The following is a 13,929-nucleotide window of genomic DNA, read 5'->3' on the forward strand; positions in this document are numbered from 1 at the left end:
AACCCAAAAGTTGTCAAATCGGAGGCGGACTTCAAGAGAAAATGGATTTCTGTTCAAAAAAAAGTACAATCTGACGTTGTACAGAACCTTATCGACGGGGTAAAGAGGAAGGTGCGAGCATACGGGCTTGGGCTCGAAGTATGAATAAAAAGAAAATGCCAAAAGTTGTTTAATAGTTTTTATTTTACTGTCTAAAATTTTCAAAAGGATCGGTCTACCGGGCGAATTTCTACAGCGTTTTTTCCGTGATGCAATTTGATGTGACACACCCTTTATCGTACCTGCGCGCAGGGTTTCACCCTTATTTGGTCGTTATCCGGATTTGTTCCAGGACTCGGGGACGTGTTGGCCTTCGGGTAGTCTGTGATCGGTGGGTTTCTTGAAGAGCGCAGTGTGTATAGCGTACACCGCGGAATACTGCGGTTGCACCGAGTATCGGTCGGACGTTCCTGGTTGACTCCCGTCCGTCTCGTCGTGGATTCGAACTCACCCGGTATTTGGCTGAATTGGCCCACAGCAAGGCCTTAGATAAGCCGCCTGATGAACAGGCTTTCCTGTTCACAAAGGTTTTATAAAGTAAATTAATTCAGGAGAGAAGAGTTTCCTTTAGTTTTTTTTTACCTTGATTATCCTTAAACGTAATTGCAAACGGAACACTATAAGCTGTTTTTTTTTAAATTATTGTATTACTACCTAAACAATTAATAAAGAAACAATAGAACAATTAAATCTTTGAAAACACTCAATTAAACACCGTCCTACCGAAACAAAATGATCACCAATGCAAGTTCCGTTAACCGACCGCTCCACAAACGAAATGGTCGAAGAACTCCAAATTCGGTTTGATCATACCTCTGAGTATGCCAAGTGGCTGTAATTAGAATTCGCCCGTAATACCCATTGTAATACAGCAGACATTTTCCGGAATTCAGAGCCCTCTGCAAGCGAGTCTGTGACCCTCGCCATATTCAAAGACCACCCTCAATTGGGAACTCCACATCTTTTATGGCACGTTTTGAATTTTAAATTTTTTTTATTTTTTTTTCTCAACATATTTTTTTTTCACCAAACGTTACAAGCTCTTCAATGTAGTTTTGGAGAATCTTATACATCGTGTGCACCGGTTGATGGTCTGTGGGGGGACTTCAAAAAGACGATATACTCTCCTGTCCTTTAATCTGGCGTTGGAAGGCGTTATGCGGAATATGGGCTTAAAAATGCGGGCACGATTTTCAACAAGGACAGTCAGTCCATCTGCTTCTCCGACGACATGGAGATGATCTGAAGAACACACGGGACGGTAGCGGACTTATATACACGACTGAAACACGAAGCAGGGCTGATTGGGCTTAGGATGCATATGTTTTATGGCAATTAAATAAATGATAGCGCTTGGTGCTTACCGTGATACAATCCTTCTCGGTAGTTACGTTGTAATCGACGTTGACGGGCTTGAAATGATCGACAAGTTTGTCTCCTTTGGTTCGTTGACTACAACCATCGGAAGTCAACGATTGTCGTGCCTACTATGAACTCTTCTAATCGCTAAGGTTTGGCGAGTTCCAACGTCAGATTGAAGGTCTTTCCTCTTTGAAGGCAATCGACAGGCGCAGGACGATATCGGAGTGGCACTGCCGAGAGGTGCCCTCCTTGGTGTTTATAGTCACTCTGACTAGAGGGTGCTCGCCGGTCCTTTACAGTAAGGTGTAGTGGTGATCCACTAGACCGAATGGTTTGCCGGTCAACCGAGAGTTTGTTGAGGAAACTATGTCCAAACCATTCGACCGAACTCTTGGACAAACGTCCGTCACACACAACGCCTGAATCCAAAAAAAAGCCCCGTTTTTTTCTGGTGGATTCTTCCTCGAGCCTTCTCTCATTCATTTGTGTTACAGCCTCCATTTTCTATTCGCTATCGCCAACTCTCTCTCTCTCTCTCTCGCAATCCTTGCTGTATCCTATTTACTTTCCTACTTCACAAAAATATTCTCTACTAAAAAGTAGAAGGGTCTGAGCCTATGGGCACAGACGGAAGTTTGACGTAGGACTGTGATTGTTCAGAACAATTGTTTTTTTCAAATGTAATTCTTTTCATTGTTCAGAAATCTGTTAGTTTAACTCTTTTGAAACTTCAAATAGTAGCCCTGAAAAGGACCTTTTGTTATATGTACTAATTACCGTCTAACGGTTTGTAAAGAACAAAAAAAACAAAATTAACTTCTGGCAGGAAGTTTAACTGAAAATGATTAATGAATATCAGTGTGACACATAACAGGGTGTAATGGAAGATGAAGGATATGTGTGATTGCATTGAATATGAATTTTTTGGGGAAGAAACAAATAACAAGTTGAAAATACGTGCGATTTCGTGATATTTTGAGGTAAAATACACATGAAATCATGAAGTTGCTTTATTTGTAATGGATACCTTTATTTGTAATGGATACCTATGGTATTTGTGATTTGTGATTGTGAGGCGTCAGGAGCAGTAGCTTTTTCGGTGAAATAATGTTCGTTCGTTTGCAGATTATCACACTCATTCTTGTTTTAGTACGAATCAAATCCATCCATTCGAACTTTCGAAAATTAAACAATTCAAACGAAACGCCTATTCTAGTTTTCGTACGAATGAGTTTTTTCGTCTGTCTACCAAACGCCACTTTTTTCTTGCGAATCCCGTTCGTTTGTTAAATCAGTATTCACGATTTTCGGATTATTCGAGCTCAAGTCGTATTGGTTCTACTGCTCAATCTATTATAGAAGGAATTGGGCCATTGAGTATTATGAATATGAGTCATAAAGATTATTAATATTTCATTTCGTTCATTTTTGTGATGCGATGTAATGCCGGTCTCAATAAGTTCTTGCGTGATAATCGATGCCACCCTCCTAGTATTGATATCATTTTTCGCTGTACAATTGCCCATGTTTCCGCAGCTCGGAAGACACTCGCTTAAAATGTTCGTCACTCCGTCATATACAGAAGTCATTCACTACCTGGACTATCTTCAACTGTATTCGGAAAAGGTCTTGCTAATTTGTATGATAGAACGAACTATTGCACACAATTGAATGTTGCATACAACATTCATGGGAAAGAAAGAAGTGATTTAAGCCGGGTTCAGACGGTGCGAGTAAGCATACGAGTCGGTCTAGTCAGTTACTGCAGTGCAGCTCAATCATCTGTCAAATTCGGACCTGATTACTGTTTCTGACTATTTGATGGACATTTGAAAAATCATCTGGCATCCCTGGTAAGCAAATGCTGTAGTATCTAGTTTCTCGTCAGCAGCTCACACTGTGTGAACGGACAAAGCGAGTCAACCAATTGTCAAGCGAGTTCACCGGGTCAGTAGCTGCTCATTCTCAAGTCAGCTACTAGCAACGTATAAATGGGCCTTTACCTTCGCATTCGCTCGTAAAACATGCCTCTCTTATTTGTTGAAATGCTCACTAGTTTTATTATTTCCACTGTTGATGTCCCTGGCGAAAAAAATGCTGGATAAATTTTTCGTCTGATGGTATATATTATAACATATATCGCAAGAGCGATTCTGCGTAATATGCTTTTGACAACTCTTAATGAACGTTACATTTTTCGTAGAGTGACCCTCCCTATATAGAAATTAAAGACGTAGTGCTACGTCGAAAAAAGCAATTACAACATTTGGAAGAACATAAAAATAAATATAGAAATCTAAAGGATACAGTACAGAAGAACGGAGTATGGAGAAGGAGGACGAACTGCGAACTGGCGCAACTCTACGGCGAGCTCAGCATCCAGAAAGTCGCCAAGGCTGGACGAGTGCGATGGGCGGGACATGTTGCAAGATTGCCGAACAAAAAGAACATGGAAAAGATTGGTGTGTCCCGGGTTCCGAGAACTGCAGCTATGTATCGGGTTTATTGACGAAACATTGTCAAGAATATCTAATACCTGAATAGGATGTAGTATCCTTGTAAATAAAAAAAATGAAATGATAAGTTTCAAAGACATCAGGATTAAAAATAAATAATTCAAGTCAGCCCTATAGCACTAAATAAGAGTTCTGCCCAATAGAAATATATGGACTCAGAAGCAGAATTTAATCAATAGACTCAGTGAGGGAACAAACTAGCTCTAATCGGCAAAAGCTATTTGCAATGCTAATAACAATTAGGTTCGATGTGACTAACGTGATTTTATGTGACCAGCACAAACGATTTACCAATCAGTTTCACTTCATCCGGTATTCATCATTCATCATTTCAAATATACATTTCTCTTGTAACCAAGTGAAGTGAGGACTCTCCAATTCAAGTAGTGTTCAAGTAAAATATTGTAACGTTTTATTTCAATTTTCAAGAGATAATATAAGAACCATCATACGTATCGGACTAATCATAACGAAATTCACCGCGAGAGGGCGTGTACAGTACACAGAATCTATTAACAAGAAGAATAACCTAAGCATCCAGTAGCTCCTTCACGTCCAGACTGGCCGAGCGATAGGTCAGCAGTGGCAGGTACCTTGTCATCTGGTTATAGTTGCTGTTCTTCCATTGCATGTTCACCTCGATGGTTTCCAGCGCTTGTTTGACACCCTGGGTAGCCTTCTCGAAGACGGTCCGCTTGGTGTCGATCAGATCCTTCAACTCCTGGAGTTCCTTCGTGGTGGACATCTGCTCCGCCAGTGGCTTGATGAAGCGCGAGAGACGTGACGTGTCCGGCGAGAGGCTAGAAAAAAATATTTAATTGTTAATAAACTGTTTTTTTGCATTGATGTTTTAAAACATATTTGTCCGAAAATTGTTGTAAATTGGTATGAAGTGTTTAGAAAAAAAGTTGAATCTTAAACTCAACTGGCACTGCCGTATGATTGTTGATGGCATTAAGATATATTTTTCATTAGACAGAAGAACTATTCAGCCCTATTCTGTATACCGACGGATTTCCATTTCGTTCGAAACAGTTATTCCGTTCGAGATATAATTTCTCATTCCCTATTTCGAACGTTTTGCCCATTTAAAGTTCGAAGAGAAACCTACCGAACGAATGCAAAAATAACTCGAACGGAATACAGAATGAAATTTTATCAAGTCGTTCGGAATATTTCGAATCGATCGAAATACAGAATAGGGGTGATTATCTTGAATACGGGTAGCTGATCTTTACAAGATTTACTGGAATCAATCGAAGGGCGGAACAGTAAATCTTCTTGACCACACCTTTTTTCGAGTTGTTGTTTATTTTTTTCAATATTACAAAGGTTTCATTAAGTTTAAACAGCGATTCATCAAACGATTACAACCGAGCTTCTAGCCAACTGTTTCGTGGCATGATAAATATCATCGATCTTAATGAATCGATTGAAATTCTCGACGCATCGAGAGACAAGCAATATGAATTCCTCTATATTCACAATACTCTTTAGCTCGTTCCCGGTAAATTGAAACTGTCAAGAATGTTTGAATAAGAATTGTAGAAGGCTTGAATCGTAAATCCGATCGTTAAGACTAAGGAAGATACTTCCAATACATATTATCACATTGTTTATTCCCACCAGAGAAATGATTGAGACGACTTGCGGTCGGTTGATTGGAAATGGTCATGAAGAAATAAGCATCTGTCGACTTTTTATGTATTAATTCATCTTCTAAATATTTTTAACGATGTTAAATATGGAAGATAAACATTATAATCCTACTACAGTAACATCACGAATATGTATAACCTTTGTCTAGCAATCATATAACCTTACCTTGTAGCATATATACACATTGAATAAACGTTATTTGATTCACTTGCATATAGCTTACATGGTGTCAGAAGAACCTATGTCTGCGTTATTAATTATGAATTTATCAAGAAAACGTAGCGAAAACGTAACAACAATATAGTGCGAAGCGTAGAATATGTGCATCAGGTTCTGGTGGAATTCAATTCTAGGCCTAATTTGTGGAATAGAAAAAATCTATTCTTCATTGGATCCGAAACAGTAGGCCATATGAATAAAAACTAAATTCAGCTTTACTTTACTTGAATCGAGCAGTCGAGAAGTGAGATTTAGTTTTTACTACGTTTGGTATGAATAAAAGTAACAACCAAGTATTTACTTTTCGAAAATGGAAGTTCACCTGATTTTGTATGAATAAAACAGCAAGTATTCACTTCGTAATTATCAAGTGTGCGTGCTCATGACCATACTTCGGGTCTGGAAATACCTTAATTCGTTTTGAAGTCATATCCGATTTATGTTTAATGCTGCTATCTAGTGCTTAAAGTTAATCAAGTTAACATGTCGCGACAAACATTCCGTTACCACTAGTTTGTGACATCGATCCCAAGGCGCCTAGAAGTATATCCTAAGATGAGGCCGTTTCGTCACCAAGTTGGTTAGGGGAGCGGTATATGAAAACAGTACGGAAGAAAGCAGGAGAATTATTTGCCTGTAGCGTGAAAGAGACGATTGATCACGAGCGATCTTCGGCACTAGCGTGTTGTGTTTGGTTTACAAACAAAATACAGTAGACCTACAAGTTGGCTGAAGAGTGGTTTTAGCATGTTGGGCCTGTGGGCCTTAGGATATACTTCTAGGCGCCTTGATCGATCCTAAATTGGCAAAAACCAATTACCAAGCTTACAAACTACGCAGGGTTTACGAGAGGGAGATGACGAAAATTTTAAGCAGTTGTATAGGTTTAGTCGCGAAATTGTATATTTTCAACATGAACCTTTCTACTCAACTGTGGTGAAACCAGAGGCGGAGCGTTGCAAAACATGTTAAAAATTTACCTCGATGTTTTTGTCGTCAAAAATCATTATAATTGCACTCTCCGTCCAAAAAACGCTTGGATCACAAAGCGATGCTTTGAAATAAAACAATATTCGAAATTCGAACATGCGTTAACATGAAATTAGTAAAGTAAACTTTTATCCATACGGACTCGAGTAAATACTAGGAATGTTTACTTTACTTGGAAACGGGCATAATAAGTAAATACTTTTTTTTATTCATACCGCCTAATGGCGTTGTTAGTAGGATTAATGCCCCCAAAACCGATCGTGTTGGACGAAAAAATGGCGGCACAGTGGAAAAGCTGAAGCAGACAATATTCGGGGTTCGTAACGGCAACACAGCTGTTGGAGAAGTCAGAGGAGATGCAGGCGGCAACATTGTGCAGAGGATGAAGAAGAAGAGCTGTTTGTGGGTTCAGTGGAGAGCTTAAAGAACGACGTTTTACGATGATTACGAACGTCATTTCACGGTGGAAACGGAATGAATGGTATATGCAAATCATTTCGTTTTCACCCCGGAGTGACGTTCGTGATCAGACCCGATATTATTCTCTAACAACCATTGAAGAGATAAAAACCCGACTGACGAATTCAGCTTTTTTATGATTCTTGATTGTAAGAAGGGGTTTTGGCAAATAACATTCAAATATCTAGATTTTGGCACTCCCTGGGGGAGGTAAGCCTGTGAGAGGTTATCATTCGGAATTGAGAAAATATTGGTGCTTTCGGGATGAGATGGCGGTCTACGACGGGCTGATTTTCAAGTCAAATCATGTATTCAACCCACAATCGATAAGGAAGATCAAAAAGCTGGCAAAAGTTCATAGTGGGAATTCAGGGATTCAAAACTGTATTCGTAGAGGAAAGCAGGTATTGTTCTGGATAGAAATGTCTCAAGATATTCAGGTAATGGTCGAGGTCTGTATCGATTGTCAGCGGTATCAAGTAACACGAAACACATTAGACGGACCTTGGTTTACAAAGGAAAAAAAATCCTTCTATTGGTTGACAGCTATTCATTTCGATCTAAAGCAGCTCTCTAAAACAACCTCTAAGTACGGTATTAAACCGTTGAAGGAATGATTTTCTGTTCACGGTATTCCTCGAGTGCATGTAGAAATGTACATTGTCTACCACTACACACATGCAAGACAACTGAACACACCTTCGTGCATATTAACCTTGCGCCTACACCGAACGAGAGAAGCAAAGCAGTGTACATTATTTATTCCGAACCAAGCGCTTCCGCGATAAGTTTTAACTTTTGCTTTATTCAACAAGTTGATATATACCGAGTGTAAACCTGGTCCTCGCGTGATAGTTTATTTCTGCTGACTCCACTCCGAATCCCCTACGCTGTTTCCCCGTCAGGTTATGGGCCCAGAAAGGATCGATTTGACGTTTTTGTGAACGAGGAGCAGAAAATAATATCGCGAAAGGCTCGTGTTCGGATGGGCGCCATTTTTTGCTTTGTGTGATAAAGTGAAAACAATGGGCCGAATTGGCCTCCATGAAAAGTGCACGTGGAGAACTTATTATGTCGAGAAGACTTATGGGACGTTGTCACGATCACGTCGAAGCGAACCATACTGTGGCGTGGAAAGCGTTCGATGGTAAAGCGAAAGCGAGGCTAGTGCTGTTGCTCCAATGGTCAGCTTTCCCTGGTGAAAAATTGTCATATTGTCATAAATGCCACAAATCTCATCAGAAGATCTCCCGTTCAGTGAGCGTCCGATTTTGAAGAAATTGTATTCGACTAATCTCGCGGAGCGCGATAACTTAGAGCAGAGATTTTCAACCTGCGGAGAATTTGGGCATCAAAAGGGGGGAATTGTGCAAGAGAATATTGCACATTTACTTCGCTTTGAAGATGGCCATGATTAGCAAAAATTGCCACAAAAACTTAATTGGAGACGTTAAAATTTACGATTCTCGGCAAACATTTCCAAACCTGAAATGTAATGTTCATTTGAACAACTTCGCAATGTTCGAAAGACTTTCGTCGGTGAATGATGATGTAACAGACGACGAAACGATACAGTAGACTATAAAAAGGAAATCGTACAGCATTTGTTGAACTTCAAACATATTTTCCTTATATCAAAGATCAAGTTTGGACATGGTTTGAAATGCATTCCGACGTGCAGTTACGAGTGTTGTTGTCTTTTGCGTAGAATTTATGTGAATCTGGATTTCCTACAATGCTGTTGATGGGAACGAAACACCGCAACAGAGTGGATATCGAAGACATGGGGTGAGCTTTGTGACGACGTTCTCAAGAATTACGATTTTGGCGGAAATCGTTTAGGCGCAGGTGCCATAGTGACTTGCCAAACTATATATATCTTTTTTGAAATCAGATACAAGTATAAAATCAAATTTATTATAATTTGAAAACCGTTTGTACTCTTACATTACTTTACTGATATGCGACAGACCTTCTTACCAAGGCGCGTAGAAGTATATCCTAAGGTGGGCCAACTTGCTAAAACCACTCTTCAGCCATCTTGGAAATCTACTGTGTTTTGTTTGTAAACAAAACACAATACGGTAGTGCCGAAGCTCGTTCCTGATCAGTCTGTCTCTTTCACGCTTCAAGCAAATAATTCCCCTTCTGCTTTCTTCCGTACTGTTTTCATATACCGCTCCCCTAATCAACTTAGTGACGAAACGGCCTCACCTAGTACCATAGACCCGTCTTGCTTCTTACAACCCCCTTTATTCCGCGCGGCGAATGAGGTGAGATGACTCAAGTCACTACATTCCTGCAGGCGAATGGCGTGACTATAGTTTGTCACTAGGTGAGATTTGAAGTCGTGTCAATTTTCATGTCAAAAGACATGAAAATTTGTTTACTTCTTCGGAGTCTGCCTCCTTCTCTTGATGGACTCGTGACAGCTCTCGATAGCTGGTCTGGTGATGACATTTCGTTAGACCTGGACTTCAGTTCAGGTTGACGGACGATTACCATCGACGGCATGAACGCGATAACGTTATATCGGGTGGTTTGCGAAAAGTGGGAAAGACTATGCGGTCTGCCGAAAGCAATTCGAAAAAGGAGACCCGGATTTGCCAGTTCTGAAAGAACGTTTGACCATCCAAGGCGAAATTGCAGGAAGTTCCAAGCTGCGAAGGCAAAAGTGGTCCGAAGTGACCGCATTGACAGTGGTGTTGTGTACGGAATTATGGAGCCTATAAGAATCGACATTGGTGAAGTGAAATACGTTTCTGATTTACGTGGAAAAGTTGGCGCAGAAGAATTTGGAATTGGAGTGCTTCAATAGTAACGGCTGCCGAGTTTGACTAGAAAAGATCTGTCGTAGCGACGGGCGTTCGTTACGGTGGTTTATACCATCTGCGTGAAGCAGAGAATTCAATGCAGACAACGGTAGGTCAGTACTGCCAACATAAGTGGCATCGTCGTCTATGCCACCGTGAAGGCGGCCACAAAACGACTGCTCAAGTAGGATCGTGCAACAAGAATGAAGGTGAGCGATTGCGGTCTTAGATTAATTTGTGAGTGTTGTGTTGTGGTGTTGTTGAGATTCCTCGGCATCTGCTGCGAAGACTTATTATGCCGGAGAGACCCCGGTCGAGACAGTGACTCATATTAAACGAGCTGTGAAAGGCCAGAAGTTCAGTGATCTTGAATATTATTAAAAAAACGGTAGATGTAACGTATATGTATAACTACCTTGTATCATATATACACATTTAATAAGCGTCATTCGATTCACTTGCATATAGCTTACAACCACCATCACCGAACCAACACTTACTAGTTGTGAATCTGCTCGACATTGTCCAGGAAGAAGTTCTTGGCCAGATGGAAGCCCACGTCTCCCTTGGCGACGCCACCGAAAACAATGGTCGTGTCCTGCTTGCGGACTCCCGAGGTCCCGTTCAACGACCACAGCAGGAACCGCTCGATCAGCCATACCTGCTGGGTGCAAGCCAACGATCCGATGATCATAACCTTCTCCGAACCGACGTTGCTGTTGCGGTACCGTTCCCACAGGAAGTTCCATTCGGCTTCCTTGCCGTTGCGGATCGCATTACAGTACACTACTGGTCGGAGATCCCGAGGAATCGGATTCGTCGTCTCCGGGCTCTCTACCTTCATCCAGGTGGCGAACAGCGCCACCGAACGCTCGACACAATCGCCCACATCGAATTTGCAGGCCCAGGCAGCGATTTGAACCAGCTGCTTGGTCGAGTCGAGTCGTTCGCTCACGACCCGGTTGTCGCTGAAGATTTGCAACCGTTCGTAGATGGGTTCAATAATGAACTGGATGTAGCTACGGAAGACTCCGTAAATTGGAGTTCGTTTCAGCAATCGGTTGATCGAGTTCAGGTTGCTGAGGGCGGCCTTCCACGGGATGTACTCCGTTTCCTGTCGGAGGTAGTTAATCATGGCGAAAGCGATTCCGTATTTTTGATCCCCCGTCCAGGCAAGATCCATAGCATCATCGATGAGTTGCGCTCGATTCATCAAACCGATCAGACTATAGTTGGCGCTATTCAGTTGTTTCACAATCAGTTTATAGTTCTTCTCATCATATTGAACCTTATACAGTCCAGCAATCTGCGTGTTGAACACAATCCATTCATCCTTATCGGGGAGCTCGTGCAACACCTTGATGGGTCCCTTCCTCAAATCGTTCGATCCACACATCATCCAGTCCTTGGTGTGGGTATCCTCGAAGTTGGGATCCTTCGAACTCACGTACGTCAACGGAATCCACCAGCAGTAGTCGGTAACGTTCTGCTGCCGTTCCCGATCGGATACGAATCGCACCTGGGTAAGTTCAGCCGTTCCCTCTTCGTAGTTACGAGTCACCGTGACCACCGGGTAGCCGGTTTGCAGCGTCCACGATTCCATCACCGTCTTGACGTCGACATCCTTCGGTAGGGCCCCATTTAAGCGAGCTTCCTCCGTTAGTGCCGCCCACAAGTCATTCTGCTCGGCGTTGGAGTACTTGTGGCGCTTCAGATACCGTCGTACACCGTTACGGAAGGTTTCCTCACCCAGGAAGAGATGCATCATTCGGATCACCTGAGAACGATCCGAAAAAAGGCATATTTGTACCGGATTCAAAGTCGCAACGGCGCAATACTTACAGTAGATCCCTTCTCATACGAAATCGCATCGAATATTTGCGAGATTTGATTCGGATGGCCGATCTCCACCGACACCGGGTGGCTGCTTGCCAGCGCATCGAACTTGAAGATTCCCAGCGCATTGTCAACGGATTCTTCCTCGAGCGAGTGCCACTCCGGATGCAGATGTTCCACGCCCAAGCTCGCCACATAAGTAGCGAAGCCTTCGTTCAGCCAAAGATCGGTCCACCATTTCATGGTGACCAGGTTTCCGAACCACTGATGGGCCAGTTCGTGGGCGATGACCGAGGCGACCCGGTGTTTGTTGCTGGCCGTCGAGATGTTGGGATGGTAGAGTAGAGCCGTCTCACGATACGTGATCAAGCCCCAGTTCTCCATAGCGCCGGCGGAGAAGTCCGGGATGGCAATCATGTCGATCTTGGGCAGGGGGAACTTCTCCGCAAAGTATTCCTCGTAGAAGCGTGTCACCCGTGGGCCAACATCCCGCGCGTAGTCCACCTGATCGATCGCATCCCGGCGGGCCCATATCTTGAACACAACATCGCCCTCCATTTTGGACAGCGCCTCGCGGTACTCGAAATCATTCACCGAGTAGGCCACCAAGTACGTGGACATTGGGACGGTCGTGCCAAAGTGATCCATGACCCAGTCAGCGTTGGAAGCCATCGGTTCTGTCCGATTGATGGGCATATTGCTGAGCGCGGTGTACTGTTTGTGGTGACCGAGGGATACCTCGAAGGTGGCCTTCATCTCCGGCTCGTCAAAGCAGGGAAAGGCGTTGCGGGCGTACGTTGGCTCGAACTGGGTAACCGAGAGCCAGCTGGAATAGAAATTTAAATGGGTAAGTGGTAGAAATGCGTTGAAGTTTGTGAGACCAACATCTTCTTCTGCGTTTTCTGGTCTACATAGCTGCTGCGGTAGTATCCCAGCAAACCAGTGCCCAGGACACCCTCAAATGGGATGCTAATCTCGTACCGGTGGCCCTTCTTCATCGACTCACTTGTGTGGACCACCACGTAATCGTTATCGGTGATGTACTGCACATGCTTGACCTCGATCGCCTTCGACCCATCGTCGGTCAGTGTCATCAGCTTAATATCCTTGTCGGAGATCGTTAGGTTTTTGGAGTGCAGGGTCACATTGGTGGCATCCTCGTCACACATCATCTGCGAATCAACGGTAGAGTCCGTACTTTAGATTGTACCCCAAGAGTTGAAGTCAACGTTCGCTACTACTTACCCGGATTAGCACCCGCCCGGAGAATACAAATCCCCGCTTATCGCCTAGGTGTGTCAGTACCTGCAGATCGTAATGCTCCGGGTGGAAGGCTTTGGGCAGTCGATAGCTGGTATAGCTGGGTTCACTGGTTTCAATGCTGGCGCTGTGGCACAGCGTCGACAGTGCTGCCAGCAAAACGAAGCCTGCCAGCGTCATCTGTGACGGGGAGAGAGAAACATCGAATTGATAAGTGAAAAAAATGTTAAAACATTTAAAAGCGAATGTGAGTTTACAGAGGTCATTCACCAGAGGGATAATAACCCCACTTTCCCATATGTGACATAGAATGTGTCCAGCAGACAGACGGGTATTATGTTGCAGTAATTAAATTACTCAATACGTGCAACTCGCGTGACATTTTAATTAACCAGAAAGCGAGGTGCTACCATATCAATAAATGATGATGAGAGTAGCATCGCACCGCAAAAATTGTGTTAGGCAACACACGAGCCGCTCATTTTTTTACCTTCACTTTTTCTGCTGATGGCTCGGAACTGTGCTTGAGTGACGTTGATTGTAGTGACTGAGGTTCGCGGGAACAAGAGTTGTTTAGCTTATGCTGAAAAAAATCATAAGCTTTGTACAAAAAATGCTTGTGATCTCTTTGATCGGAGATCGATCGGGTGTTTATGATCAAATATTGACACTGACACTATACATACTGCGATCTTTATGTTTTAAAGACACTCCATTAACATATATCAACAGAAAATGAAAACGTTGACTTGTGTATTCATGAATATTATTCAAGT

General features: G+C 42.8%; 1 protein-coding gene across 1 annotated transcript in view; it reads right to left on the reverse strand.

Annotated features, from left to right (window-relative positions):
* Positions 1-4,295: 4,295 nt before the first annotated feature.
* LOC129762204 (aminopeptidase N-like) overlaps positions 4,296-13,929 on the reverse strand; it is a 29,686-nt gene continuing 20,052 nt past the window's right edge. Inside the window, exons 2-6 of the mRNA XM_055760251.1 lie at positions 13,139-13,333; positions 12,779-13,065; positions 11,900-12,719; positions 10,558-11,834; positions 4,296-4,717 (exon numbers count right to left, since the gene is read on the reverse strand). Of these exons, the coding sequence (XP_055616226.1) occupies positions 4,447-4,717; positions 10,558-11,834; positions 11,900-12,719; positions 12,779-13,065; positions 13,139-13,333 (2,850 nt within the window). The 3' untranslated portion in view covers positions 4,296-4,446. The remainder of the gene's footprint in view (positions 4,718-10,557; positions 11,835-11,899; positions 12,720-12,778; positions 13,066-13,138; positions 13,334-13,929) is intronic.

The sequence above is a fragment of the Toxorhynchites rutilus genome, chromosome 1 (genome assembly GCF_029784135.1).
Source record: "Toxorhynchites rutilus septentrionalis strain SRP chromosome 1, ASM2978413v1, whole genome shotgun sequence".
Classification (NCBI taxonomy): Eukaryota; Metazoa; Arthropoda; class Insecta; order Diptera; family Culicidae; genus Toxorhynchites; species Toxorhynchites rutilus.